Source organism: Pseudophryne corroboree, chromosome 10 (assembly GCF_028390025.1).
Source record: "Pseudophryne corroboree isolate aPseCor3 chromosome 10, aPseCor3.hap2, whole genome shotgun sequence".
NCBI lineage: Eukaryota > Metazoa > Chordata > Amphibia > Anura > Myobatrachidae > Pseudophryne > Pseudophryne corroboree.
In genome coordinates, this window is record NC_086453.1 from 92,306,769 (window position 1) to 92,332,675 (window position 25,907).

At 43.5% G+C, this 25,907-nt stretch overlaps 1 protein-coding gene and 1 long non-coding RNA gene across 2 annotated transcripts in view; both read left to right on the top strand.

The window, feature by feature from the left end:
• The first annotated feature begins 1,099 nt into the window (after window positions 1–1,099).
• Window positions 1,100–25,907, top strand: part of LOC134965042 (uncharacterized) — a 79,434-nt gene continuing 54,626 nt past the window's right edge. The window contains exons 1-2 of the long non-coding RNA XR_010188281.1: window positions 1,100–1,380; window positions 1,738–1,872. This is a non-coding gene — a long non-coding RNA (uncharacterized LOC134965042). The remainder of the gene's footprint in view (window positions 1,381–1,737; window positions 1,873–25,907) is intronic.
• On the top strand, window positions 19,967–24,117 carry LOC134966108 (uncharacterized). The gene is made up of 6 exons (XM_063942594.1): window positions 19,967–20,291; window positions 21,014–21,122; window positions 21,335–21,439; window positions 21,673–21,840; window positions 21,945–22,088; window positions 22,193–24,117. The coding sequence occupies exons 1-6, from the start codon at window positions 20,289–20,291 to the stop codon at window positions 23,398–23,400; spliced, it is 1,737 nt and encodes a 578-aa protein (XP_063798664.1). The 5' UTR covers window positions 19,967–20,288; the 3' UTR covers window positions 23,401–24,117.

The following is a 25,907-nucleotide window of genomic DNA, read 5'->3' on the forward strand; positions in this document are numbered from 1 at the left end:
CCCCCCGTTAGGACCATGTACTCTCCACAACCAGGTACAGTGAAATACCGGTAACACAAGTTGTTTTACTCCAGCTGTCTTCATTTGGATTGTTTCTAAATTGCACTGATCAAAAGCATCTGGCTGCTGTTTCATGTGCATCAACTGTGCAGATGCTGTTTAAAGGCTCATTGGATTCACATTATTGTGCTGGATAGATACAGGTATGGTATGCAGGTATAGTGTTGACATTTAGAATGTTGACAACATGATGTTGACATGGATTGTATGGCAACATCCAGAATGTCAACATGTTCATAATCAGGGGCGGAACTGTGGGAGGCAGTGGAGTCGGCTGCCGCCGGGCTCCTGGCCTCAAGGGGGCGCTTCTCCACTGTCTCCCGCTGCTACTTTTTTTTTTTTTTTTGTAAATCATTCTTGCAGACGGAGGGGGCCGGGCGGATTGGTCCAGCAGGACACCATGCGAGTCCCTGCAGCTTGCTGCTGGCCTCCACGCTTTCGGGTTTGCGTTCCAGCAGCTGGAACACAACACAGAACCTATTACCTGCTCCGTCCTGCTGCCACTTCCGGGTGCCGTTAGCCGGGAGCAGTGTGTGCGGCTGCTGGGCTCGAGCTGTGTGTTAGTGGAAACGATGTGACAGGCACACCTGTTTCCACTGCCATTTGCTGTGTATTGCCGGACAGAGCTGCCAGGGTGGTCAGAGGTGAAGCTGCTTAATCACCAGCGTAAGGTAATTCACTGTCTCGGGACATCTGCACAGTGCACACTCACTGACATCTGATCTGCGCGGCCACAGTCCATCCGTGTTGTGTGCAGCCCACTGCCTATTCATCTCCCCCTCCTGCAGCTCCTGCTGTTAACTGTTTGTTTACTGCCATTCCTATAGCCAGGGCCCAGGGTGGGAGCACAGGAACTGATACTGTATGTGGTGGGAGTCGTCAGTCCTAAGCAGGGGCGGAACTGTGGGAGGCAGTGGAGTCGGCTGCCGCCGGGCTCCTGGCCTCAAGGGGGCGCTTCTCCACTGTCTCCCGCTGCTACTTTTTTTTTTTTTTTTGTAAATCATTCTTGCAGACGGAGGGGGCCGGGCAGATTGGTCCAGCAGGACACCATGCGAGTCCCTGCAGCTTGCTGCTGGCCTCCACGCTTTCGGGTTTGCGTTCCAGCAGCTGGAACACAACACAGAACCTATTACCTGCTCCGTCCTGCTGCCACTTCCGGGTGCCGTTAGCCGGGAGCAGTGTGTGCGGCTGCTGGGCTCGAGCTGTGTGTTAGTGGAAACAATGTGACAGGCACACCTGTTTCCACTGCCATTTGCTGTGTATTGCCGGACAGAGCTGCCAGGGTGGTCAGAGGTGAAGCTGCTTAATCACCAGCGTAAGGTAATTCACTGTCTCGGGACATCTGCACAGTGCACACTCACTGACATCTGAACTGCGCGGCCACAGTCCATCCGTGTTGTGTGCAGCCCACTGCCTATTCATCTCCCCCTCCTGCAGCTCCTGCTGTTAACTGTTTGTTTACTGCCATTCCTATAGCCAGGGCCCAGGGTGGGAGCACAGGAACTGATACTGTATGTGGTGGGAGTCGTCAGTCCTAAGGATTGTGTCAGTGCACCTGATTTATTTATGTAACACACCAGACCCCCGCATGTTCTGCATACACACACACAGTAATTAAAGGGCTGCTGTAGCTGGGCCTGGCACTGCAGGGTTAACTTCCCCCTTCATCTGCTTCAGACAGTGTGCTGGGAGATGAGGATGGTCTGAAGATGGAAGACGATCTGATTGGATAGTATGGGGGCAGGTGGAAGGTGTACTGTGCCTTGCTGAACACTGTCTGCAAGTTAAGCAGGAAAGGTCCCATCCAGGAAGGTAAGAGGACACAGAGGGGGGGGGGGGGGGCAGGACGCATGGTAAAAAGGATCACTATTGCATACATGCCATTGCCTTCATGGGAAATTAATAGCAATTACATTGGCAGCATCCATTTTTATTAGTAAGTATTGGCTGCAATTAGTTTTTATTTTTATTTTGTTATTGATGGCCAATACAGTTGCTCATTACGTTGGCAATATGTAATCAAGGGGGTAATTCAGACCTGATAGTAGATGTGCGAAAAAACACACATCTACGATCATTTTCTCTGACATGCGGAAGGACGCCAAGCACAGGGCAAGTCTACCCCGCATGCCGGGTCCTGCCACCCCCCCTCCGGCCCTTCCCCGCACGCAGACATGCGAAAGCATCACACAGCGGTGGTGCTTTTGCATGGTTTGAGTAGTCCTCTGCCTATGCAGCCTGCAAAGGCAGACAACTACCCACCGTGTTTTGGGCCGCTGCGTTTGCGTTGACGCTCCGTTTCCGCCCACCTCCAGGTGTTAAACTGCTTTGTGTAGGTGTACTATAAAGGTATGCTGGTGTCTATTTTATTGTAATGACTGACTTGGAGTGCGTCCCCTTTGTATGTGTATCTATATTACTATTGGGAAAGGTACCTGAGCACGCTGCTACTGTTCACCCTTAGTGCCGGATAGTAATATATGGTATGTGTGTGTATATGTAGGGGGGCACCAACATTTATCATGCCTCCGGGCGACTGGGACGAACTTACGCCACTGTTCATAATATTGATATACAACATATTAACATTCACAATATAGAGTCTAACATATTGTCGACATTTTTAGAATAGAATTTTAGGGTAAAGATTAAGCTAACAGTGAGTTTTAACATTTAGGGGGACATGTACTAAGCAGTGATAAAAGTGGAGAAGTTGCCCATGGCAACCAATCATCTGCTCTGTATACTTTTATAGTATGCAAATTATAAATGTTACGTCAATGCTGATTGGTTGCCATGGGCAACTTCTCCACTGGCTCACTTCTCCACTTTTATCACTGCTTAGTACATGTCCCCCTAAATCCCATTGTCAAAATGGCAACTGTCGATGTTCACAAGGCCGACATTTTCATATTTTGCGTGTACCCCAGAAAACACCCGCAAATATTATTTGATAAATACAGTAGGCTCCTTTGACACATTTTTTCAGCATGTATTCAACACCAACAGGCCAGCTGTGTTTTTCTGCCCAATTACCCCCCCCCCCCCCCCTTCCTCCCCTTCCCCCCCTTCCCGCCCCATCCTGGTCAGTGAGTGAAGTGGATTAGTGTGGATTCCGGAGAGCAGGATGGAGAGTGTGGAGAGCTGGAGGTGGGGGGTGCTGGGGGTTGCAGAATAGGAGGCAAAGAGTGGGGGACAAATGCAAAGAGTGGGAGGGAAGGGGCTTAGAAAGAGCTGCTGCAGTGCATTGTGGGCAAGGACCCTGATGCCGCAACCTCCCCTCCAGGACCTTAGCGCTCCTCAGTTCTAGATAAAAGCAGAAATACCTTTCAGAATTGAATTAACCACAACGAGCGGTAAGTTAGAAAAACTGGTCGTTGTTAAATACCAAACCTAAACATTTTGTATGGGCACAAGAATACTGACTAGTGCTGCTGTCTGTCATTAGAAAAACAGTGCTATCAGTGTTCATAGATAGTAGCAACAGCTGCATTTACTACAGGCAACGAGTGATAAAACCCTTATCACTCGGTCATAAATGGGCCCTTAATGTTTGTTTAGACACTAAGGGGCTCTGTGGGGCTCATCCTCACTGATACACAGCCGCACCTCCACTCAGACAGAGCCGAACATATGTTTGGGATGGTGGGGGGGGGGGGGGGGAAGGGTTGTGTATTCATACACACTGATTACAAGTTTACCCACTCACCTATGTGTCCTTGCACTAAGCTGATTTAATAGTGAATCATATAAATTACTGTATATTGGGGGTCATTCCGAGTTGATCGTAGCTGTGCTAAATTTAGCACAGCTACGATCTTCTTCCCAGACATGCGGGGAAACGCCCAGCACAGGGCTAGTCCACCCCGCATGTCAGTCCGGCTCTCCCTCGCAGAAGTGCAAAGGCATCGCACAGCGGCGATGCCTTTGCACTTGAAGAGTAGCTCCCGGCCAGTGCAGCTTTAGCGTGCTGGCCGGGAGCTACTCTCCGCTACCCGGCCCGCAGCAGCTGCGTGACGCCTGCGTTGGCTGGACCAAACCCACGAAACGGAGGCCAAATGCCGCCGTTCCGCCCAAACACCGCCATTCCTCCCCCTCCCACCCAGCGATCGCCTCTGCCTGTCAATCAGGCAGAGGCGATCGCTTTCCTGCTACGGCCTTCGGCCATCTGGCATGCGCCGGCCCACTAAGGTGAATGCGCAACAGGGACCCGTTCACTCTGCTGCGTTAAAACGCAGCGAGCGAACTTGTCAGAATGACCCCTCTAGTCTTTCTTATCGTGTATCAGTGGTCGAAGTGGAAATTTTGAAGTGGGGGTATGGAAAAGTGAAGTTTGCAATCATACGCACGCGCTCTGAAAAGGGGGTGTGGCCACTCAAAAGGGGCGTGTCCTTCAGGGTAGTTTACCACACCATATACCCCGTATACACATTATGCACCACATTAGTAGGACCGCTAATACTAACTAGTACTGGTGCCCCTTTCACATTATAGAACACAGAATGAGCCGTAATTCACATTATAGCACACAGAATGAGCCGAAATTCACATTATAACACACGGTATGAGCTGAAATTCACATTATAGCACACGGTATGAGCTGAAATTCACATCATAGCACACGGAATGAGCCGAAATTCACATTATAGCTCACAGAATGAGCTGAAATTCACATTATAGCTCACAGAATGAGCCGAAATTCACATTATAGCACACAGAATGAGTCAAAAATTCACATTATAGCATAGAGAATGAGTCGAAATTCAGGGAGAGTCACAGCAGGGACATAAGGACAGGGAGAGTGACAGCAGGGACATAGGGTCAGGGAGAGTGACAGACAGAGGGACATCAAGGGCATACAGTAGGGACTAGGGAGAGAGAAAGGCAGCAGGGTAAAATTACCTATGTAGCTGAGGATGTTGTGGTCTGCGGTGCGGTGGTTGAGGAGGCTGTGGTCAGTATGCTGCAGAGAAGGACTGAGGGCGGCAGTGGGGCGGCAGTGGTGCAGGAGAGGAGGAGGAGGAGGCAGAGGGCAGCGGTGGTGCAGCAGAGGAGGAGGCAGAGGGTGGTGGCGGTGCAAGGAGGAAGAGGCGGTGGTCGGCGGCACTGCGGCTTCTATGACTGTGGCACTACTGTAATAGGAAGAGAGACTCTATATCACATGAAAAAAAAACATACAACATCTCAAGCCCCCATTAGATAGGCACAATATTGTTTTTAGGTCAACAGGTTGCACCAAGGTCGCTGGATGACTAAGCTAAGCGACACAAGTGTGCGGTACAAACACCTGGCCCTTCTAGGAGTGGCACTGCAGTGTAAGACAGGATGGCACTTTTCAAAAACTAGGCCCCAAACAGCACATGGTGCAAAGGTGTAGAAAAGGTGCAATGAGGTAGCTGTATGACTAAGCCAAGCGACACAAACAATTCCCACTGGAATTATACGTCCAAATCACTGGAATTAAATTGGAAAATCAATGGAATTAAATGGCAAAATCACTGTAATTAATAATTATACGTCCAAATCACTGTAATTATACGTCCAAATCACTGGAATTATACGTCCGAATCACTGGAATTATACGTCCGAATCACTGGAATTATACGTCCTAATCACTGGAATTAAATGGCAAAATCACTGGAATTAAATAGCATAATCACTGGAATTATACTGCAAAATCACTGGAATTAAATGGCAGTACCACTGGACATATACGGAAGTGTCAGACAGGATGGCACTTTAAAAAAATAGTCCCCAAACAGCACATCATGCCAAGAAGTAAAAGAGGGCAATGAGGTAGTTGTATGACTAAGCTAAGCGACACAAGTGTCCGGCACAAACACCTGGCCCATCTAGGAGTGGCACTGCAGTGTCAGACAGGATGGCAGATTAAAAAAATAGTCCCCAAACAGCACATCATGCCAAGAAGTAAAAGAGGGCAATGAGGTAGCTGTGTGACTAAGCTAAGCGACCCAAGTGGCCGACACAAACACCTGGCCCATCTAGGAGTGACACTGCAGTGTCAGACAGGATGGCACTTTTCAAAAACTAGGCCCCAAACAGCACACGATGCAAAGATGTAGAAAAGGTGCAATGACGTAGCTGTGTGACTAAGCCAAGCGACACAAACAATTCCCACTGGAATTATACGTCCAAATCACTGGAATTATACGTCCAAATCACTGGAATTAAATGCAAAATCACTGGAATTAAATGGCAAAATCACTGTAATTAATAATTATACGTCCAAATCACTGTGATTAGACGGCCAAATCACTGTAATTATACGTCCAAATCACTGGAATTAAATGGCATAATCACTGGAATTATACTGCAAAATCACTGGAATTAAATGGCAGTACCACTGGACATATACGGAAGTGTCAGACAGGATGGCACTTTAAAAAAATAGTCCCCAAACAGCACATCATGCCAAGAAGTAAAAGAGGGCAATGAGGTAGTTGTATGACTAAGCTAAGCGACACAAGTGTGCGGCACAAACACCTGGCCCATCTAGGTTTGTCACTGCAGTCCCACTGCACTAATGGTGGATACCGGACGCACGTCTAACATCAGCATAGTTGTTATGGCCTCAGTAATCGGCTTTGCAACAGGGTATATATATATATATATATATATATATACAGGTTGAGAATCCCTTAGCCAAAATGCTTGGGACCAGAGGTATTTTGGATATCGGATTTTTCCGTATTTTGGAATAATTGTATATCATAATGAGATATCATGGCGATGGGACCCAAGTCTAAGCATAGAATGCATTTATGTTTCATATATACCTAATACACACAGCCTGAAGGTAATTTTAGTCAATATTTTTAATAAATTTGTGCATTAAACAATGTGTGTGTACATTCACACAATTCATTTATGTGTCATATACACCTTATACACACAGCCTGAAGGTCATTAATACAATATTTTTTATAACTTTGTGTATTAAACAAAGTTTGTGTACATTGAGCCATCAAAAAACAAAGGTTTCACTATCTCACTCTCACTCAAAAAAGTCCGTATTTCGGAATATTCCGTATTTCGGAATATTTGGATATGGGATACTCAACCTGTATATATACGGCAGTATCACTGGACTGGATTTATACGCCAGTACCACTGTAACTATATACGGCAGGATCACTGGACTTATACGGCATGATCACTGTAATTTTACGCAAGTACCACTGTAATTATATGGCAGGATTGCTGGAATTATATGGCAGGATTACTGGAATTATACGGCAGGATCACTGGAATTAAATGGCAAAATCACTGGAATTATACGTCCAAATCACTGGAATTAAATGGCAGTACCACTGAACATATACGGAAGTGTCAGACAGGATGGCACTTTAAAAAAAAATAGTCCCCAAACAGCACATGATGCAAAGAAGAAATAAAGGTGCACCGAGGTTGCTGTATGACTAAGCTAAGCGACACAACCACCTGGCCCATCTAGTAGTGTCACGCAGTGGCTGAATGTCGAGAGTGGGCCGCAATTGTTTGGTCCACTGACAACATCTCCAGCACGCCCCTGTCATTTAAAAAAAAATTCTGCAATTGGTGGACGGTACCCCAGGACTAATACAGCAGTACCCCTGGACTCATACGTGTCAGACAGGATGGCACTTTTCCAGAACTAGGCCCCAAACAGCAGCTAATGCAAAGATGTCGAAGAGGTGCAATGAGGTAGCTGTATGACTAAGCCAAGCGACACAAACAATTAACACTGGAATTATACGTCCAAATCACTGTAATTATACGTCCAAATCACTGGAATTAAATGGCAAAATCACTGGAATTAAATGGCAAAATCACTGGAAATATATTTCCAAATCACTGGAATTATATGGCCAAATCTCGGTATCGCCTGTCTAGTGAAGTGGAATCTAGATGGGATTTGGTACCGGGGACACTATACCTTCATCAATTGTCTAAATCCCACTGCACTAATGACGGATACTGGACGCACGTCTAACACCAACATAAGTGTCAAGGCCTCAGTTATGAGAGCTTCCATCGTCATGTGAAGCTGAACCACTAGTCATGAACATAGGCCAGGGCCTCAGTCGTTCCTTGCCACTCCGTGTCGTAAATTGCATATTGGCAAGTTTACGTTTCTCCTCAGACCATTTACATTTCTTTTTTTGGGTCTTTTTACTGAACTTTAGCTTTTTGGATTTTACATGCCCTCTACTATAACATTGGGCATCGGCCTTGGCAGACAATGTTGATGGCATTTCATTGGCTATGTCATGGCTAGTGGCAGCAGCTTCAGCACTAGTTCTTGATCTTTCCCTATTTTATCCTCCAAATTTTTGATCTCCATTATTTTTTGGGAGTTATATAACACAATATGCGGCACAGGAATGACGGATGGCTAGTGCACAGGACACTACCACTGGTCTGATGCAGCACAACACAGCAACACTGTAAGGGACTTGTTATTATTATTATACTGCAGCAGTGGACATATGGCAGCAGCGTATACCACTGTGACTGCCTGGTCACTGGAATGACTGATTGCCAGGACACTACCACTGGTCTGATGCAGCACAACACAACAACACTGTAAGGGGCTTAAACAGCAGCACTGGACATATGGCAGCAGAGGATACCACCACTGTGACTGATGCAGCACAACACACCACCACTGAACTGATGCAGCACAACACAGCACCACTGAACTGATGCAGCACAACACAGCACCACTGGACAGCACTGGACATATGGCAGCAGAGGACACCACCACTGTGACTGATGCAGCACAACACACCACCACTGGACAGCACTGGACATATGGCAGCAGAGGACACCACCACTGTGACTGATGCAGCACAACACAGCACCACTGGACAGCACTGGACATATGGCAGCAGAGGACACCACCACTGTGACTGATGCAGCACAACACACCACCACTGGACAGCACTGGACATATGGCAGCAGAGGACACCACCACTGTGACTGATGCAGCACAACACACCACCACTGGACAGCACTGGACATATGGCAGCAGAGGACACCACCACTGTGACTGATGCAGCACAACACACCACCACTGGACAGCACTGGACATATGGCAGCAGAGGACACCACCACTGTGACTGATGCAGCACAACACAGCACCACTGGACAGCACTGGACATATGGCAGCAGAGGACACCACCACTGTGACTGATGCAGCACAACACAGCACCACTGAACTGATGCAGCACAACACAGCACCACTGAACTGATGCAGCACAACACAGCACCACTGGACAGCACTGGACATATGGCAGCAGAGGACACAAGCACTGTGACTGATGCAGCACAACACACCACCACTGAACTGATGCAGCACAACACAGCACCACTGAACTGATGCAGCACAACACAGCACCACTGGACAGCACTGGACATATGGCAGCAGAGGACACAAACACTGTGACTGGACAGATTCAGCACAAGACACGGACACTGAGAGAACGAAGACACGTCCTCTCTCTACACTCTCCAATGCCGGAGTGAAAATGGTGGGTACGCGCGGCTCCTTATATGGAATCCAAACCCAGCGAGAATTCGACAGCGGGATGATGACGTTTTGCCTCGTTCCGGTTTCCGAGTCATGCGGAAAAACCAGAGCCTAGCTCGGATCCGGACTCGAATGGTGAAGTTCGGTACGGTTCAGTTCTCTGAGAACCGAACCCGCTCATCTCTACTTTTAACTTGGTAATTAGAGTATGGTAGGTATCATGCTAAACTTCACTGTAATGTTTGTCTTTTTCCAGGATGCGGCCATTTCTCTCTCTGAAAGCCACTAAAACTCTCGTTCTCATCCTAATCATCTCTCGCCTTGATTACTGTTTACTCCACCCGACCCCACCCTCTGGCAATCACTCCCCTGACTCATTATACTTTACATAATTAAATGCAAACTCCTTACTTTCACCTACAGTATAAACTAGCCTTCAACCACTCTTGCCCCCTAACATCTCTAACTTTATCCAGTGCCGGATTAATAATGGGACGGATGGAGCTGCAGCTCCAGGCCCTCCATTAAAATAGGCCCACAGCATTTACTAAACGGCTGATGTTTACAGCAAACCAAAGGTTGCACCGACTCACACAGCAGACGCTTCCCCCTGTTCCTGCCCGTGGGCTGAGAAACCGGGCATAATAAATGTGCTAATAGCAGCGCAGCAGGAGCCTTCACAAGCCATGTTCTGCCCTGGACCTCTCCCGTACGGCTGCTCCGTGATGTCACAGCGCACCGCACATCCCGCTGTGTGACTTACAAGCGCCGTACTGTACTACACCTTCCTGCAGTAGCCAAGCTCAGCTCCTCCGTGAAGGCAGGCTTGGCAGTCGTGACCGAGCTGTGGTATGTGGCTGATGCTGCTGATTGGGGAAGGGATCATGACGGTGACCACGTCCTGCAGTGCTGTGTACTAAAGGTATGCACTGCCACAATGAATATTTTAGCAATGATATTTGGTGACATATGATGCTGTATATATCTCCATATTTGTATGTATACACTAATTTAAGACCATTCAGCTCAGTTTCTGCCTGCCCCTGCTTGGCTCCACCCCTTCTCTGATAATTACCTCAGCCCTTTACCTTCTCTTTCGTGGCTCAAATCCCCTCCTTCCTGCTATCGTGTCTCCGTCCCAATCCATCCCAGGTCGATCCCGCACATTCATCCTAACTTCTTCCCTACCCCTCCCCCATAATAGGTCAGTCACAAACCCCTCACCCATCCCCCTTCCACACTCCCATACTAACCCTAGTGGCCAAATGGCCCTCCTCAGCTGTCGCTGTCCCGTCTCACATGTAGATAAATGTGTCTGGCATCGGGATCCTGCCACTCGGGATGCCGGCGCTCAGAGAATACCAACAGCGGCATCCCATTGTGCAGAATCTCAACACCTGCTAGGTAAGTATTCTAACCCCCCCCTTCTACCTTTCTAACCCTAACCCTCCCTACCCATACCCGCAGCCTAACCATAACCTTCCCCACACCCTAACCCTAGCCTCCCCCCCACCTAGCCCTTCCTGTTGTGTGTAAACCTAACTTCCCTCCCCCTCTCCCCCCGTTTCCCCCGTAGCCTAACCCTAGCCCTCCCCACCATAACTACGATTGAGATGCCATCAGTCGGAATTCCGGCACCTGCATTGTGATGGATTTTGGTATCCCGGCGTCAGTCTACTGGCCAGCGTTGGGATTCCAGCATTGGTATTTCAACTGCCGGCATCCCAAACGGCGGTATGCTGACCGGATCCTACTCCAGATACTTGCAAAAATCAATCCTTAGACCAACATACCGGTACAGCTACGTTTCAGTGCTTTATTATCCGCACTATCATTAGTCTGAAACTGTTTGAGCCTGATGACAGTGCGGATAATAAAGCACTGAAACGTAGCTGTACCGGTATGTTGGTCTAAGGATTGATTTTTGCAAGTATCTGGAGTGGCGCACCCTATGAACACTTGTATGTAAGTATGTATACGTTTGTGAAGGCACCCGATCCATTGTGCATTAGGGGAGAGCCAGACCCATTGGAAAAAAATAAATAATAATTTTATATATATATATATATATATATATATATAAAATGACAAAAAAGGTGGCACTCAGAGTCTGTTTTCGTAGCAAGAAGACGTGTGTATTGAAAGTCTGTCGACAGTTTGACACCTTTTTTGTCATTGGATACTCATTTGACACCTTTTTTGTCATTGGATAGTCATTGTCATTCACTATCTTTCTGGATGGGCACCCGAGCATATGGGGCTTTGTACATTGAGTGCCGGCAGATCGTGGAGTGGTGTGTATACCAGAGACGTGCAGTCAGGGGAGGCAGGGGAGGCAGTGCCTCCCCTGTCATTAATGATTAAGTTAATACAAAGAAGATGCATATGACACATATTCTGTGTCATATGTATCTTCTTAATATTATTCTTTACATTGCTCCCCTCTTTATGTGTTTGGGAGGCACCGATCGTGGTGCCTCCCGTTGTCACTGGGGAAAGTATGGGGAGCGGGGGGCGGGCAAGGGCGGGGACTAGCCATGGGCTGTAAAAGCCCATTGAAAATATATGGGAAAGCGGCACCATTAGAGGTGCCGCTTTCCTACAGGGACGTGCTTTCAACCTATGAAAGCACGTCCCTGTCAGTGAGGCCACAGTGATTGGCCAGCGGATCCGTCACTGGATCCGCTGTCAATCACTGTGTTGGCGACGCTGGCGGAGGAGGTGCGGGCGGCTGGATGCGGCGATGGTGCGGGCGGCGGGATGCGGCGGTGCGGGTGGCGGGTTGCGGCGGCGGTGCGGCGGCAGAAATGTACCTTTATCTGCAGAGTTTGGCAGCGGAGCGGTTCCAGTTTCAAAAATGGCGCCTCAGCGTCATTTTTGAAATTCAAGATGGCCGCCGCGAGCCAATCACGGCTCGCCGCGTCATCGCCCCGCCCCCTCCGGCTGACTTATATAAGTCAGCCCAGTGCTGGTTATTGCTCGGGAGGGGGAGACCCCATTTTTATTTTTTGGGGTTCCCACTTTCCGAGGAATTCCAACCCTGGGCTGACTGGCTGGGGGGGCAGATTAATGTTATGGCAGGGGGACACCACACTGAGTGTCTCCCCTGCTATGGCATTACTCCCCCTGGCTGGTTCTGCCTAGTGCTGGTTTTACCGATGTGTTGGGGGGACCACACTTTTTTTTTTCTCGGGGGGGGGGGGGGCGGGGGGCTTGTTAGCTGCCAGTGCCTCCCCAACCAGTGACCTCACCGCACGTCACTGGTGTATACAGTAATGCTGGTGGCACTCCTGCTCACCCAATAAAATAATGCAGACATAGGCTTGAGTGCGGTCAACTTTCCAGGGACCTTATTACTGTATACTGTATGTGGTTCTTCTGATTGCAAATGGCACCTAAACAAGTTGTGATCTTATCGGATTAGTGCCAGACATCATGCACTTCTCGTGTGTGTGTGTGTGTGTGTGTGTGTGTGTGTGTGTGTGTGTGAGATGTTTATGCGATTTATGGCACCGCAACGTGGACATGTCAACTATCTCTATGTGTAGATTTAGACCCTTACCAGACCACTTAATTTATTTAGCTCCTTATATATTTGGCCCTTTACTAGGTTTTGCCCCTTTTGTACCCGCTAGTTACTGCACCGGTGTGTGCTCTAGGTTTTGGCAGTGTCCACCTTTGGAGCCCCTGTTTGCCCACTTTGAGGTCTGGGTCATTGTGTGACATTACACCGGGGTTTGGGTATATGACATGGCACTGCTGTATGTGCTTACTTATCACATGTGTCATTTTGTGGATTAAGTTTATTTTGTATGTGTATTTTATTTTTATTTTATTTATTTCTATTAAAAATTTTTGTTACTTTTTTTTTCCATAATTTTTTGGTCCTTTTGTATTTCACATTCTGCAGTTTTGTGTATTGTTATGTGTTTTATCAGCCACCGTGCTGTTTGTTCTATTACTGATATGCCATGTGCTGTGGGGATCAGTATGTAAACCCAGCCGTCAGTATACTGCGGGATCCCGACCAAGGGTATGCCAGCATCGGGGCAAGTGCTAGCAAGGTGCCGGAGTTTACATTATCTTCCTTTGTAGGACTGCACACCACTATGTTGCTATTTTGTTTCTATATGTTGTTATTTTGTTTCTGTAGGTAGTTACTATGTTTAAAGATCTTTGTTTCTAGTATTGCCATACATACTCCCGCTGATGTTTCACCAATTGAGGTCATGGGTTCGATTCTCACCATGGTCTTAACTGTGTGGAGTTTGTATATTCTCCTCGTACTTGCGTGGGTTTCCTCCGGGTACTCCGGTTTCCTCCCACAATCTAAAAATATACTGGTAGGTTAATTGTTTCCCAACAAAAAGTTACCCTAGCATGAATGTGTGTGTGTACATGTGGTAGGGAATATAGAGTGTAAGCTCCACTGGGGCAGGGACTGATGTGAATGGCCAAATATCCTCTCTGTAAAGCTCTGTGGAATATGTGTGCGCTATATAAATAACTGGTAATAAATAAATAATAGTCAGGAGGGTCCCTGCCACACAAAGAGCTGCAGAGAAGGGGGCAGGGGAGCAAACAGAGTATGCCCATATTGGAAGGACCTTCTACTGTCAAGTTACGAGCTACTGTAGCTGCGCAGAGAGTGCTCGTTAGGTGCAGATGTAGTCACGATGAGCGTGGTTACATCTGTATTACAGTCACATTAACAAGGGGTTTGTTCATTCATAGACTCTCACATTGCACTGTTCATATAAGTGGGGGAAATGGAGATTTTTGAAGGTAGGCGCTAGTCCCACCATATGTACAGGCCACACCCGCTGTGCAGACCACACCTCCACAATACTGGTTACACTCCCCACATCACTAGTCACACCCTTGCTGTGCTGGTCACACCCCATGCGGCAGCACACAATAGGCCCTTCATAAATTTCAGCTCCAGGCCCAAGTGGACCTTAATCTGGCACTGGCTTTATCTGCACACACCTCCTCTCACAGCTCTACCAACCTCCTCTCTTCTTCCACAATCTCCTTCAACCACCACTGCCTTTAGGTCTTCCCTCATGCTGCTCCCAAGCAGTGCCGTAACTAGACATTTTGGCGCTATGTGCAAGAAATGGCATCGGCGCCCCTCCCCCCCCCCCCCCCAAGTCATTTTTTAAAATTACTGCTTTTAAAACTGGAGGGGACCATGGCCACTGATATTGTGGCACTTAGCACGTTTATTAAAGCAATGTCCAGATAAATCTTGGTATAATGCATGGTAGTGTCTGTAAATGGTTTTATCAATAATGGTAATGGTGTAACTGCTAATCTTTAAATCTCAGAAATAGAAATGAAGACAACTGAAAATATGACCAGTAAATTGATCATAATGAAGTTATAAAACAAATTAAAAAAATATGCAGTTATAACATATATTAATAGCATGCATACTAAACAGTGTAATTATCTCTTTTAGTTAGCAAAGTTGGCTTTATAGAGGTGCCCTCCGAGCCTTCATACCTGCAAACTAATCTATCACACTATCAAAGTTAATGACACTTGTAAATTTATGTTCAATGGAGAGAATAGCCAAATTTGAAAGATGTTGTTGTCCTATTGAAGAAGTAGTTCTTTACTAATTTTAATCTACTAAAGCTCCGTTCACAAGATGCTACGGTTACAGGAATACTCAGGAAGATTCGCAGAGCTATATCGATATTGGGGTATGTAGAACTTAGATTCTAGTCATGTATAAGGTTCAAAATGTCCTCTGGTGTTGCTTTGCTACATGTTTGAGAGGGCAGGCCCAGTAAGGAATTCAAAATCAGTAGAGATTTCCATCATGGTTGCATTACGCCACTTCAGTTGTGCAATCAAAGTATCAATTACTTTAAAGAAAAGTCTTTGGAAAACCTGCTCAGTGGTCATGTTGAAACCTTCATCTGGAGCTTCATCATCATCAAGCCTTCTTCTCTTGCTTTGCCTCTTCATAGGAAATTCTGGAGAAAGATCTATTGACTGAGCAATGATGCCTGCTTCATTCACTACTGTATCAACCCCTTCTTCACGCATATTCTGTAGTTGATTCAGAAGTCCACCTGTCAGTGTTGCAGCTCGGTCAATTGATAATCCCTTCTTTTGCAATACTTGGTTGACGAAGTCTATATTATTTAAAATTTTACCCCACATAATAAGAAGGCAAATTAATGTAAAATTAATATGGTATATCAGGCTATCGGCTGTGAAATGTGTTTCTAGACATGTGGTATCGCTTATTTGGTGCAGTGCCTGCAGAACCCCTGGCAACTTGGTACTTAATGATTTCACAGCACGAGCTTTTGATGACCATCTGGTGGTACTATGACCTTAGAGTGTTAGTTTGAGAATTTTGGTCATTGTGTCCCATCTAGCTGTTGAACTCACAAAAAAAGTAAAGATTTTTTGAACAGTTGCAAAGAATGACACCATTTCCACAGAGGAACTGGCAGCTTGAACTCCAACTAGATTGAGCGAATGTGCAGCACATGGAACAAATCTAGCCAGATTGTTCACTTCGGCCAGTCGTGCTTGCACACCATTATATTTTCCTGCCATATTTGCTCTGTTGTCATAACCCTGCCCACGAATATTACTTGTATCTAAACCATCCTTGCAAAGCTTCTGTTCTATTTCAGCAGCAAGCCCACTGCCTGTTTTCTCAGTTGTTTCAATAAAGTCTATGAAGCTCTCTTCCACGCTGCATTTTCCATCTGAAATCCTAACATACCTTATTATTTCACACAGTTGTTCCTTGTGTACAGTGTCTGGGGTGCAGTCAAAGATAATCGAATAATATTTAGCCTCTTTTATTCTATTGATTATTTCTTGTCTCACTGTGTTACCAAGGAGGTTAATGCATTCATTTTGGATGGCTGGTAAAAATAGTTAACACTGCCTTTCTTATGTTTTTTAATATGACCTGCTAGCTCAGAATTGTATTGGCTTATGGCACTGGGGAAGTTAAGGAATACTCCCGAGTTGGGTTGGCCAAATGTCTCACATGAACCACGAAGAGCTAAATTGTTTGTGGCACAGAAGATTACTGCAGGAAGAATTATTTTTAAAACTTCTCGCCACTTCTGTTTTTCGGACGCAATAGCAGTTAGAAGTTCATTGTCAACTCCATGACCTATCTTCAAATTTATCTGTAAGGCTCTCCAATTTAAGACATTCTGACGGTGATCAGGCAAGTTTAGATGGTTTTCTATTCAGGGATTCAAATGCCTCCAATCAGAAAAGCCTTTCTGAGGATTTGCAATACTTGGAGTGGACTGGGAACTTTTTCCAAAAAGTATACATGGAAAACAAAAGACAGCTCTCTGCATCTCAGAATACATTAGCCATGATTGCTCTACTAGTTCACCGTTAGGTAGAGTATTAAAGAACCAGTCACGAGTAAATCGCCTTCCATCACTAGTGGTCGAGAGGGTGAAATCTGCATCTTTCCGTTGCTCTGGTCCATGTTTTACTAAATCGCACCTCACTTTATCTGTTATATTAGGCCATGAATGTGGAGCATTAAAATTAAGTGGACGCATTTCAGCCGTTTCACTAATGGTTGTGCTATCAGTGTCGATTTCTAAATTGTGACCCTTGTCAGCAGTTACAATTATTGTATCAAATTCTTCCTGAACATCTTCTCCTAAATCAGAAATCTCTGGCAGTGGTGACTCTGTTTTAGAGGTTCTTGCAACATCACCGGCACCGCTATCTGACTTTGCGAGCCATTTCTGAAAATTTTGGGAAAGCTTTCGTGCTTCCTGCTCTCTCTCTTGCCTCGTCGTTTTAAATTCTGCACCTGATGGTTTATTTGGGGGCATGGTTTGTTACTATAATAAAAGAATTTCAGACATTATTATTGTGATTTAATAAAGAGGCTTATCTCTACATACTGTTTTCATTTTATTCTTAAAAGTTATATATATGGCAGCACGGATGGTGCAATCGTTTGCATTATTGCCTCAAAGCACTGGGGTCATTGGTCTGATTCCCATCATGGCCGTATCTGTGCAGAGTTTGTATAGTCTCCCTGTGCTTGTGTGGGTTTCCACCGGGTACTCCGGTTTCCTCCCAAACTCCAAATAAATGCTGGTAGGTTAATTGGCTACCAACAAAAATTTACCCTACCATGAATGTGTGTGTGTGTACATGTGGTAGGAAAAAATAGATTAGAGCAGGGACTGATGTGAATGGCAAAATATATTCTCTGTAAATCACTAAAGAATATGTGTGCGCTATATAAATAACTGGTAATAATAAATAAGGGTCCAAAGCACCTTACAGAGTGCATATGCATATACATATATTTAAAACAACTAAAAATCCCATACAGCAGAAACATCCACAAACAGTTAGTAGGATGTAACCATGTACCATGTTCGCATAGGTATGATCTGCACCTACCAAAAAAATCAATGTAAAAATAGATAATGAGAGCACTACTTCTATGGTCTTTTTATTACAACAGTACAACAACTATATTATATTTATAATATACTATATTTGCTTTTTAATAAATTGTTATATTCTTTATGAATACTATCTTTCCTGTTAGCTGTGCTCTCATTATCTATTTCATCACAGTTCACACTTACTGTACCAACAAGGTTCCAGAAACTGACAAAACAAATTTCCTAATTAACAACAGCAAGAAGAAACTAAAGAGGGGTACTCACGGAGAGATCCATGCTTAAAATCTAAGCAATCTAACTAGATTGCTTAGATTTTAAGCACGGATCTCTCCGTGTGTACCCCCACAGTGACAGCGATGAGCGGATCCACGCAGCGCTATCGCTGGTGCTAGATTTGGCCGAATCTAGCAGGTCGCTCATTTTCAACGCTGGGTGAAATGAGCCCCCCCCCCCTCCTCGCTCAGCACACATCGGGCTGTGCTGAGCGGGAAAAGATGTGTGCTGAGCGGTCTGTGCTAGGATCACTGCACACATCTCTGGGCACATCTACCCGTGCGGGGACAATAGGAAGCCAGAACACATAAACCAACTCTATATATATTGTCAGTAGATAAAGTCAACCTTTCTGTCAAACTTGACAGGTACCACACCCACTTCTCCTAGGACCCGCCCCCTTTTAATATTAAATGATAGTGTTTTATATCGCTTAATATAAAAATTTATATAAATTGATAGTGTTCGATATTAAACCGTATTAAAAATTATTGCGTAACACCAGTCACAGAGTGTCAAGCAGCACCAGTCGCAGAATGTCACGCAACGCAGCGCGTCAAATCAGGCGGATGAAAGATGCATATTACACAGTGTTAAAACCAGGTAGTTACAGACCGTCTTATTTCACATGGATTAGGCTGTACACATTCAAGCATCACACATTCCAGCAGTTGAAACATCAAGCTTGGCACACATGGTACTAATTTAAAAGGTCATTTTAAATGTCACAGAAACCCCTCAGAAGCCACGATGTACAATTTGACCATGACCATTTCTTAGAAGCAAGGGTTCATCACACATGGTACTAATTTAAAAGGTCATTTTAAATGTCACAGAAACCCCTCAGAAGCCACGATGTACAATTTGACCATGACCATTTCTTAGAAGCAAGGGTTCATCACACATGGTACTAATTTAAAAGGTCATTTTAAATGTCACAGAAACCCCTCAGAAGCCACGATGTACAATTTGACCATGACCATTTCTTAGAAGCAAGGGTTCATCACACATGGTACTAATTTAAAAGGTCATTTTAAATGTCACAGAAACCCCTCAGAAGCCACGATGTACAATTTGACCATGACCATTTTCGATTGTTATCTCTGTAGAGGAACATTAGCACCACCTACAGGGTTATGTGTTGACTCAAATCGGATTTTTCCATCTTTTGGATTAATTACATACCATAATGAGATATCATGGTGATGGGTCCTAAAGCTATGCACAGAATGCATTTATATTGCCTGTGCGCCTTATACACACAACCTGAAAGTAATTTTAGACAATATTTTTTGTAATTTTAGCTACAAATCAGTAAGCCAGTGTATATTTATGGAATCATAAAATAATTTTGTATTCATGTACATTAGTTCATAAGAACTTCTGTATAATGCTTTTTATGAATTAATATTGTAATTTTAGCTACAAATCAGTAAGCCAGTGTATATTTATGGAATCATAAAATAATTTTGTATTCATGTACATTAGTTCATAAGAACTTCTGTATAATGCTTTTTATGAATTAATTTTATTATTAAATAATTTATGAGCTTTTTATGAGCCTCATATTCTACAGTATAAGATATACCCATTTGGAATGACTTCCATTCAATCTATACAAGTAGTTTAGACCACTCAGGATTTTTTTTTTTTTTTTTTAATTTATTTATTTTTTTCCTTCTGTATATATAATATAAATGTATTTGGTATGCGTTTGATGCGCTGTGTATGACATTTAAGAAACAGCTAAAAGATTATATCTTTATTGTAACTGAAAATAATTATCACAATTACTAAATTATAGACTAGAGTTTATATATTTAAAAGTCCCGCCCCAAGCATCTTGGAAATGTGGGACGGCGTACCACAGGTTGGTGGGGGCCATATGGCTCACAGCCAGTGTTATAAGAACAGGACACAGCACTGATGTGCACTGAGAAGAAATTTCAACTGAAGCTGCACCGCTATACACACTTGAAGTTATAATGGTAAGTGTTGTTATTATTATTATTATTATTATTATTATTATTATCATAATTATTATTATTATTATTATTATTATTATTATTATATTTATACATATTGCATTTTTTTTTTTATTTTTTTATTTTTTTTTATTTATTTATTTATTTTACAAATATGGCTCTGAAGGCTGTTTAAATATGTGGGCTCTATGCCACGATATACACACTGTTACACGATTCTGCCCTGCCATTGCATCCTTTGTTTTTAGGCATACATGTATAATATGTTAATATTTCAAACCTATTGGACAGTTGCAAAGCGCAGTATGAACTCATATGTGAAATGCTACGTTTTTACTACTTCTTTTTGTGGGTATACCCACATTGATGTTGCTGTTTAGCGATGCATTGTAACACATAGAACATATAGCTTTTAATAATGTGACTGTCTGAAGGTTATTTAAATATGTGGTAATAGCGACATCTAGTGGTTCATTTTGGGAATGCGCCGCCGGCTTTTAATAATGTGACTGTCTGAAGGTTATTTAAATATGTGGTAATAGCGACATCTAGTGGTTCATTTTGGGAATGCGCCGCCGGCTTTTAATAATGTGGCTGTCTGAAGGTTATTTAAATATGTGGTAATAGCGACATCTAGTGGTTCATTTTGGGAATGCGCCAACACATTATTTCAACTAATTCGTTTGATAGATATTAACCGTCTCTCATTTTCATTATTGGTTCAGAGACAGACAATGCAGAACATCAACAGCAAAAACGCTTTCATGGTTAGAAACAGACCTTCTTCTTCTGATGATGATGATGAGGCTTTGCCAAGTTATCAAACCTCTCAAAGTAAGCTATGTCTATAAATGACATTGACGCGTTTTTATTTATATTTCAAGTTTAAATAGTATGAAATTATAGTCAAGGTCTACAATTTGTTCATTTTTAAAAGTTTAAATAGTATGAACGTACAACAGTCTGGATACATTGATAAGTAATTATTAAATAGTAATTATTAAATAATTATTATTTTCTCATTTTTATTTCCCCCGATTTGACAGTAATCACAAATACAGAGAATTTCGATTTGTCTGTTGATAGTCCCTTTGGCTTAGACTTCAGCGCTATACCGGATTTTAATAATATTTTGGAATTGGCGCCAGATTGTGAGTAACATGATATCTTTATTTATTTTTTATTTTATTTTATTTTTTTATTTTTTATTCATTTATTTATTTTTCCACGGCTAAAGAATTAAAAATAAACCTTGTACAGTTGTGCTGATTTGTTGTCAACTGTACACACTTTATATTCTCAGTAATGAATCGCTTTTTCATGTTATTCTAATTTTATACCGTATGTAATTTTTTTTTTTTTTTCATTTTTTCACCGGCTAAAGATGCCACAAAAATGGATGATGCGACGGCTGATGGTATTCTACGGGATATATTGAACAAACCTGATTATTGTCACAACACCTCTATACAGAACAGCAATGTTGTTGATGAGCAACCGTTTTTCCCACACGCGACAGGGGGTCGTGCTAAAACATTCGAATATAAAGCAGGTGTCTAATCAAGCACTGTTATATGGTATATTGTTATGCGTTGATTTAAATGCTGATTTTCAGGCAGCGTCGTTTATATTTATTTTATAATATATGTATTACAGATGACGCTGTAGCAATGCGATATGCGCCGACGATACCAACAGGCAGTGATACAGTAGCGCAAATACACCGTCTTAGTACAAGCGGGAAAATATCAAAACGCACAACCGCCGCTGAAACGGAAAGCCATCAATTCGCAGCAGCAGGTGTGTAATCAAACACTGTCATATGGTATATTGTTATGCGGTGATTTAAATACTGATTTACATGCAGAGTCGTTTATATTTATTTTATAATATATGTATTACAGATGACGCTGTAGCAAGACGCTATGCTCCTTTGATACCAACAGTCAGTGATACATGCGCGCAGATACACAGGCCTAGTACAAGCGGGAAAATATCAAAACGCACAACCGCCGCTGAAGCGGAGAACCATCAATTCGTAACGCCGGCAATTGTACATAAGGGCGTTGCTAGGTCATCAGTTATGGCTGTGCATAACGGCTGTATCGTCCCGAACAAACGAAAGCCAGCTCGACCAAGAACGAATGAGAGAAGTCATAATTCAACATTTACAGATCTGAAAAGAAAATTGTCATATTCCGAAAATGATAAGCCGCAACGGAGAAGGATCGCGTTACAAACTGTATCATGCGTAAGTAATGATGTTGCTGTAACATCAAAACACACAGCGTTTAACACTGCAGACCGGGATGTCGCTGGTAATACAAAGACTGTAAAGGTTAAGAGGGCATCGCGTCTCTCAAGAAGTAATGTTAAGCAATTGTCGCAATCCGCTGTAATCACAATTCCAGATACACAGGTTTGTTCTGAAACAGAAACAAGGCACATAGCAGGCATTGGTTTGTTATCAAATATTGACTCAAGAAGTAATGTTAAGCAAATGTCGCAAGCCGATGTCATTACTATTACCGATACACAGGATTGCTCTGAAACAGAAACAAGACACATAGCTGGTAATCCTGTGATATCAGATATTGATGACATAAATGGGCAAGAGCTTATTACAAACTGTGTAGAGTCAACGACACAAGATCCGCAGAATAGTTCTGATGAAGTATTATCAGCCGTTGCAGGAATACCTGGTGATACTACAACGGTTGATTGTGTAACATCAATTCCCAATATTTTTACAACGACAGCCCTGGTACACGCATCGGCTGATGCTTGTGTACCGGCGCGAGGGCTAGCGCCCGACATAGTTGATGAATGTCAAAATTCAGAACAATTAGGCCAAGACGCTGAAATACAATTTTACGCGTTGTTGGGTAAGATACGGGAAGATGTTGAGAACATGGGCGTAAAAGCCGGATACTTGTTAAAACACATTAAAGGTGTGTGCCACGGTAGTAAATGTAAACAAGACATTGTTAAAGAAGTTGTTGAGACGTATATGAATGTCATGTCAAAATACATAGATCGGTCGGTTAAGACAACTGAATTTATTAAAGCCAACATACATCATTTTGCAGAAATAAATGAAACTGATCCGTGACTAGGCATGCTAGGCAATGGTTTGAAACGTGTTTTAAATTTAAATGCCTGTAAAAAAAAAAAAAAACCACGAATTAAACCTTGTTTAACATACAGGATCTCACAGTTATTCCGACGCGCAAAGGTGAAACAGGCTGTAACAACATTAACCAGATTGAGAAAGCGCAAGCGGCACAGGGAACATGTGGTAGGCGGGACGCAGAGTGCAATGTATGTAGATATAGATCAATCGCCACCCCAAGCATTACCGAATGACGAATCACAGGCTGACAATATTGAGCGCAATGCAAGCCCCATATATGATGATGCAGACAGTGTTGAGTCACCCGGTAATGACGAAGGTCGGCAACATGTATACTTAGAGGCAATTAACAGTTATGAACGACAACGACCGCATTTCAGAGCCGTTGAGTACCACAGGCACTATCGGTTTGTTAATTTGGACAGGGTTACATCATTTGTAGAGGGGGTTCGAGCCATTCATACGGCTATACAGGCCATGCTCGATGGTGTCCTTGCGGGCGTGGATCCGGCCGACCGCGTTCAGCTTAGATTGGAGGGGGGTGGGTTACACAATGCCATCTATTCGCATCGTAAGCCGCAAGAAACATTAGACGCGGCCAGTTTTTTGAATCAGATTACAAACACGCTTCAAAGTAACGCTGAATTCTTATTATCCACAGGCTTAAGATTTGTGATCAGTATTTTTAGAAACAGATCAGGGTCTAGCTTGACTGGGCGTAGTTTACAACGCCTGCCCCAAAGTTTAATAATAAATAAAAGAAAGAGATATCTCTATGACTTCAGACGCATAGGTAATAACCTGTGTTTGGCCGCTAGCGTCTGTAAACTTCTGGATAAAGGTAACAATGCCGATGATCATGTAATACAGGAGAGAGCGATCCAACTACATAAAGCTTTGAATCTGCCGCTTGATAAAGTGGTCAGCTTTAGCGATGTTGCAATTTTTGAAAATTATTTAAATGTCTCAATCAATCTCCTCTATTATAGTCAAAATGATTGGAAATACTACAGTACGGACAGTCGTTACAAAGACACGCTGTTTGTGCTATATCACGATTGTCACTTTTATGGGATACTCGATATCAAAGCGTTTCTTGGAGCCCGATATTATTGCATCCGTTGTCATAGCGCTTACCATCATAAAAATAATCACGATTGTCTTTTCTTTTGTAAGGCTTGTCACAGGCCGGATTGTATTGACGATGGTGTGACGGCTTTAAGGTGTTCGTTGTGTAGGGTATTTTGTCGATCAAACGAGTGTTTAGAGCTACACAAAGCTTTAGCTCTTGATCACAAAATATCCTGTCTTGAACATGTATATTGTGACAAGTGTTGTCTCTACAGGCGAACAGATCATAACTGCCGAGGCCTAAAGTGTCCCATTTGTAAGGTGTTCGTTGATGGTTTTTCGAACCATTTGTGCTATATACAAACCATCAAGCCGGAAGAGCCCACAAAGAAATACATCTTTTATGATTTTGAGTGTATGCAGGAGACAGGTGTGCACATACCAAACTACTGTTACGCTTTAACATTAATGGGGGAGAAAGACTGGGAGTTTAAGGGTGTTGCATGTATCGAAGACTTTGTAAAGACATTCATGAAACCAAAATTTGAGCATTACACATTCATAGCCCATAATGCAGGTCGCTATGATGCATATTTTGTGCTGCGCCAGCTGATTAAGGAGAAATTAAAGATTGAATTATTATCTAGAGGCGGCAACATAATGTGCATCACGGTAAAAGATTTGAAGATAAGATTTATCGACTCTTTAAATTTTTTACCCATGCGGCTTAGCAAGTTACCAAAGGCGATGGGGTTTGACGGTACCAAAGGTTATTTCCCACATTTTTTTAACACAGCTGATAACCAAAATTACATAGGAACTATGCCGTCAATAGAGTATTTTGGTCCACAATACATGATGCCTGATGAATTATCTGAGTTTACAGCTTGGTATAAACAGTGTGTACACAAACCGTTTAACTTTCAAAAAGAGCTCGTGCGATATTGTAAAGACGATGTGAAAATATTACAAAAAGCTTGTGATGCTTTCAGATCTGCTGTTATATCCATGACAGAACAGGAGTTTCTAATAACAAAGAAAAAAAAAAAGGTTGTGGTTAAACGTCACATCGAGGCTTTTCAATTAGTTACGTTGGCGAGCGTATGCATGGCCATGTACCGGTGTAAATTTTTACAGGAAAAGACACTGGCGCTTGTACCGGGTGATAACTATCACAAGACGCAGAAGCGTTACTCAACGCCCGCCATACAGTGGTTAATGTACATAGAACACAAAGAAGGGGTGAGTATAAGACACGCTTTACAAGGGGGTGAGAAGAAAGTTGGTAAATACAGCCTGGATGGTTATGCCGTGATTAACGGAACACCCACTGCATTTGAATTCCAAGGTTGTTTTTACCACGGCTGTGGTGCTTGTTACAACGCCGATGATAAAAACAAACTGACTAAAATGAC

Coding starts and splice junctions, on each gene's coding strand:
- LOC134966108 (XM_063942594.1), top strand. Junction 21,123..21,334: donor AAGTTATCAAACCTCTCAAA/GTAAGCTATGTC, acceptor CCGATTTGACAG/TAATCACAAATACAGAGAAT. Junction 21,841..21,944: donor AACATTCGAATATAAAGCAG/GTGTCTAATCAA, acceptor TATGTATTACAG/ATGACGCTGTAGCAATGCGA.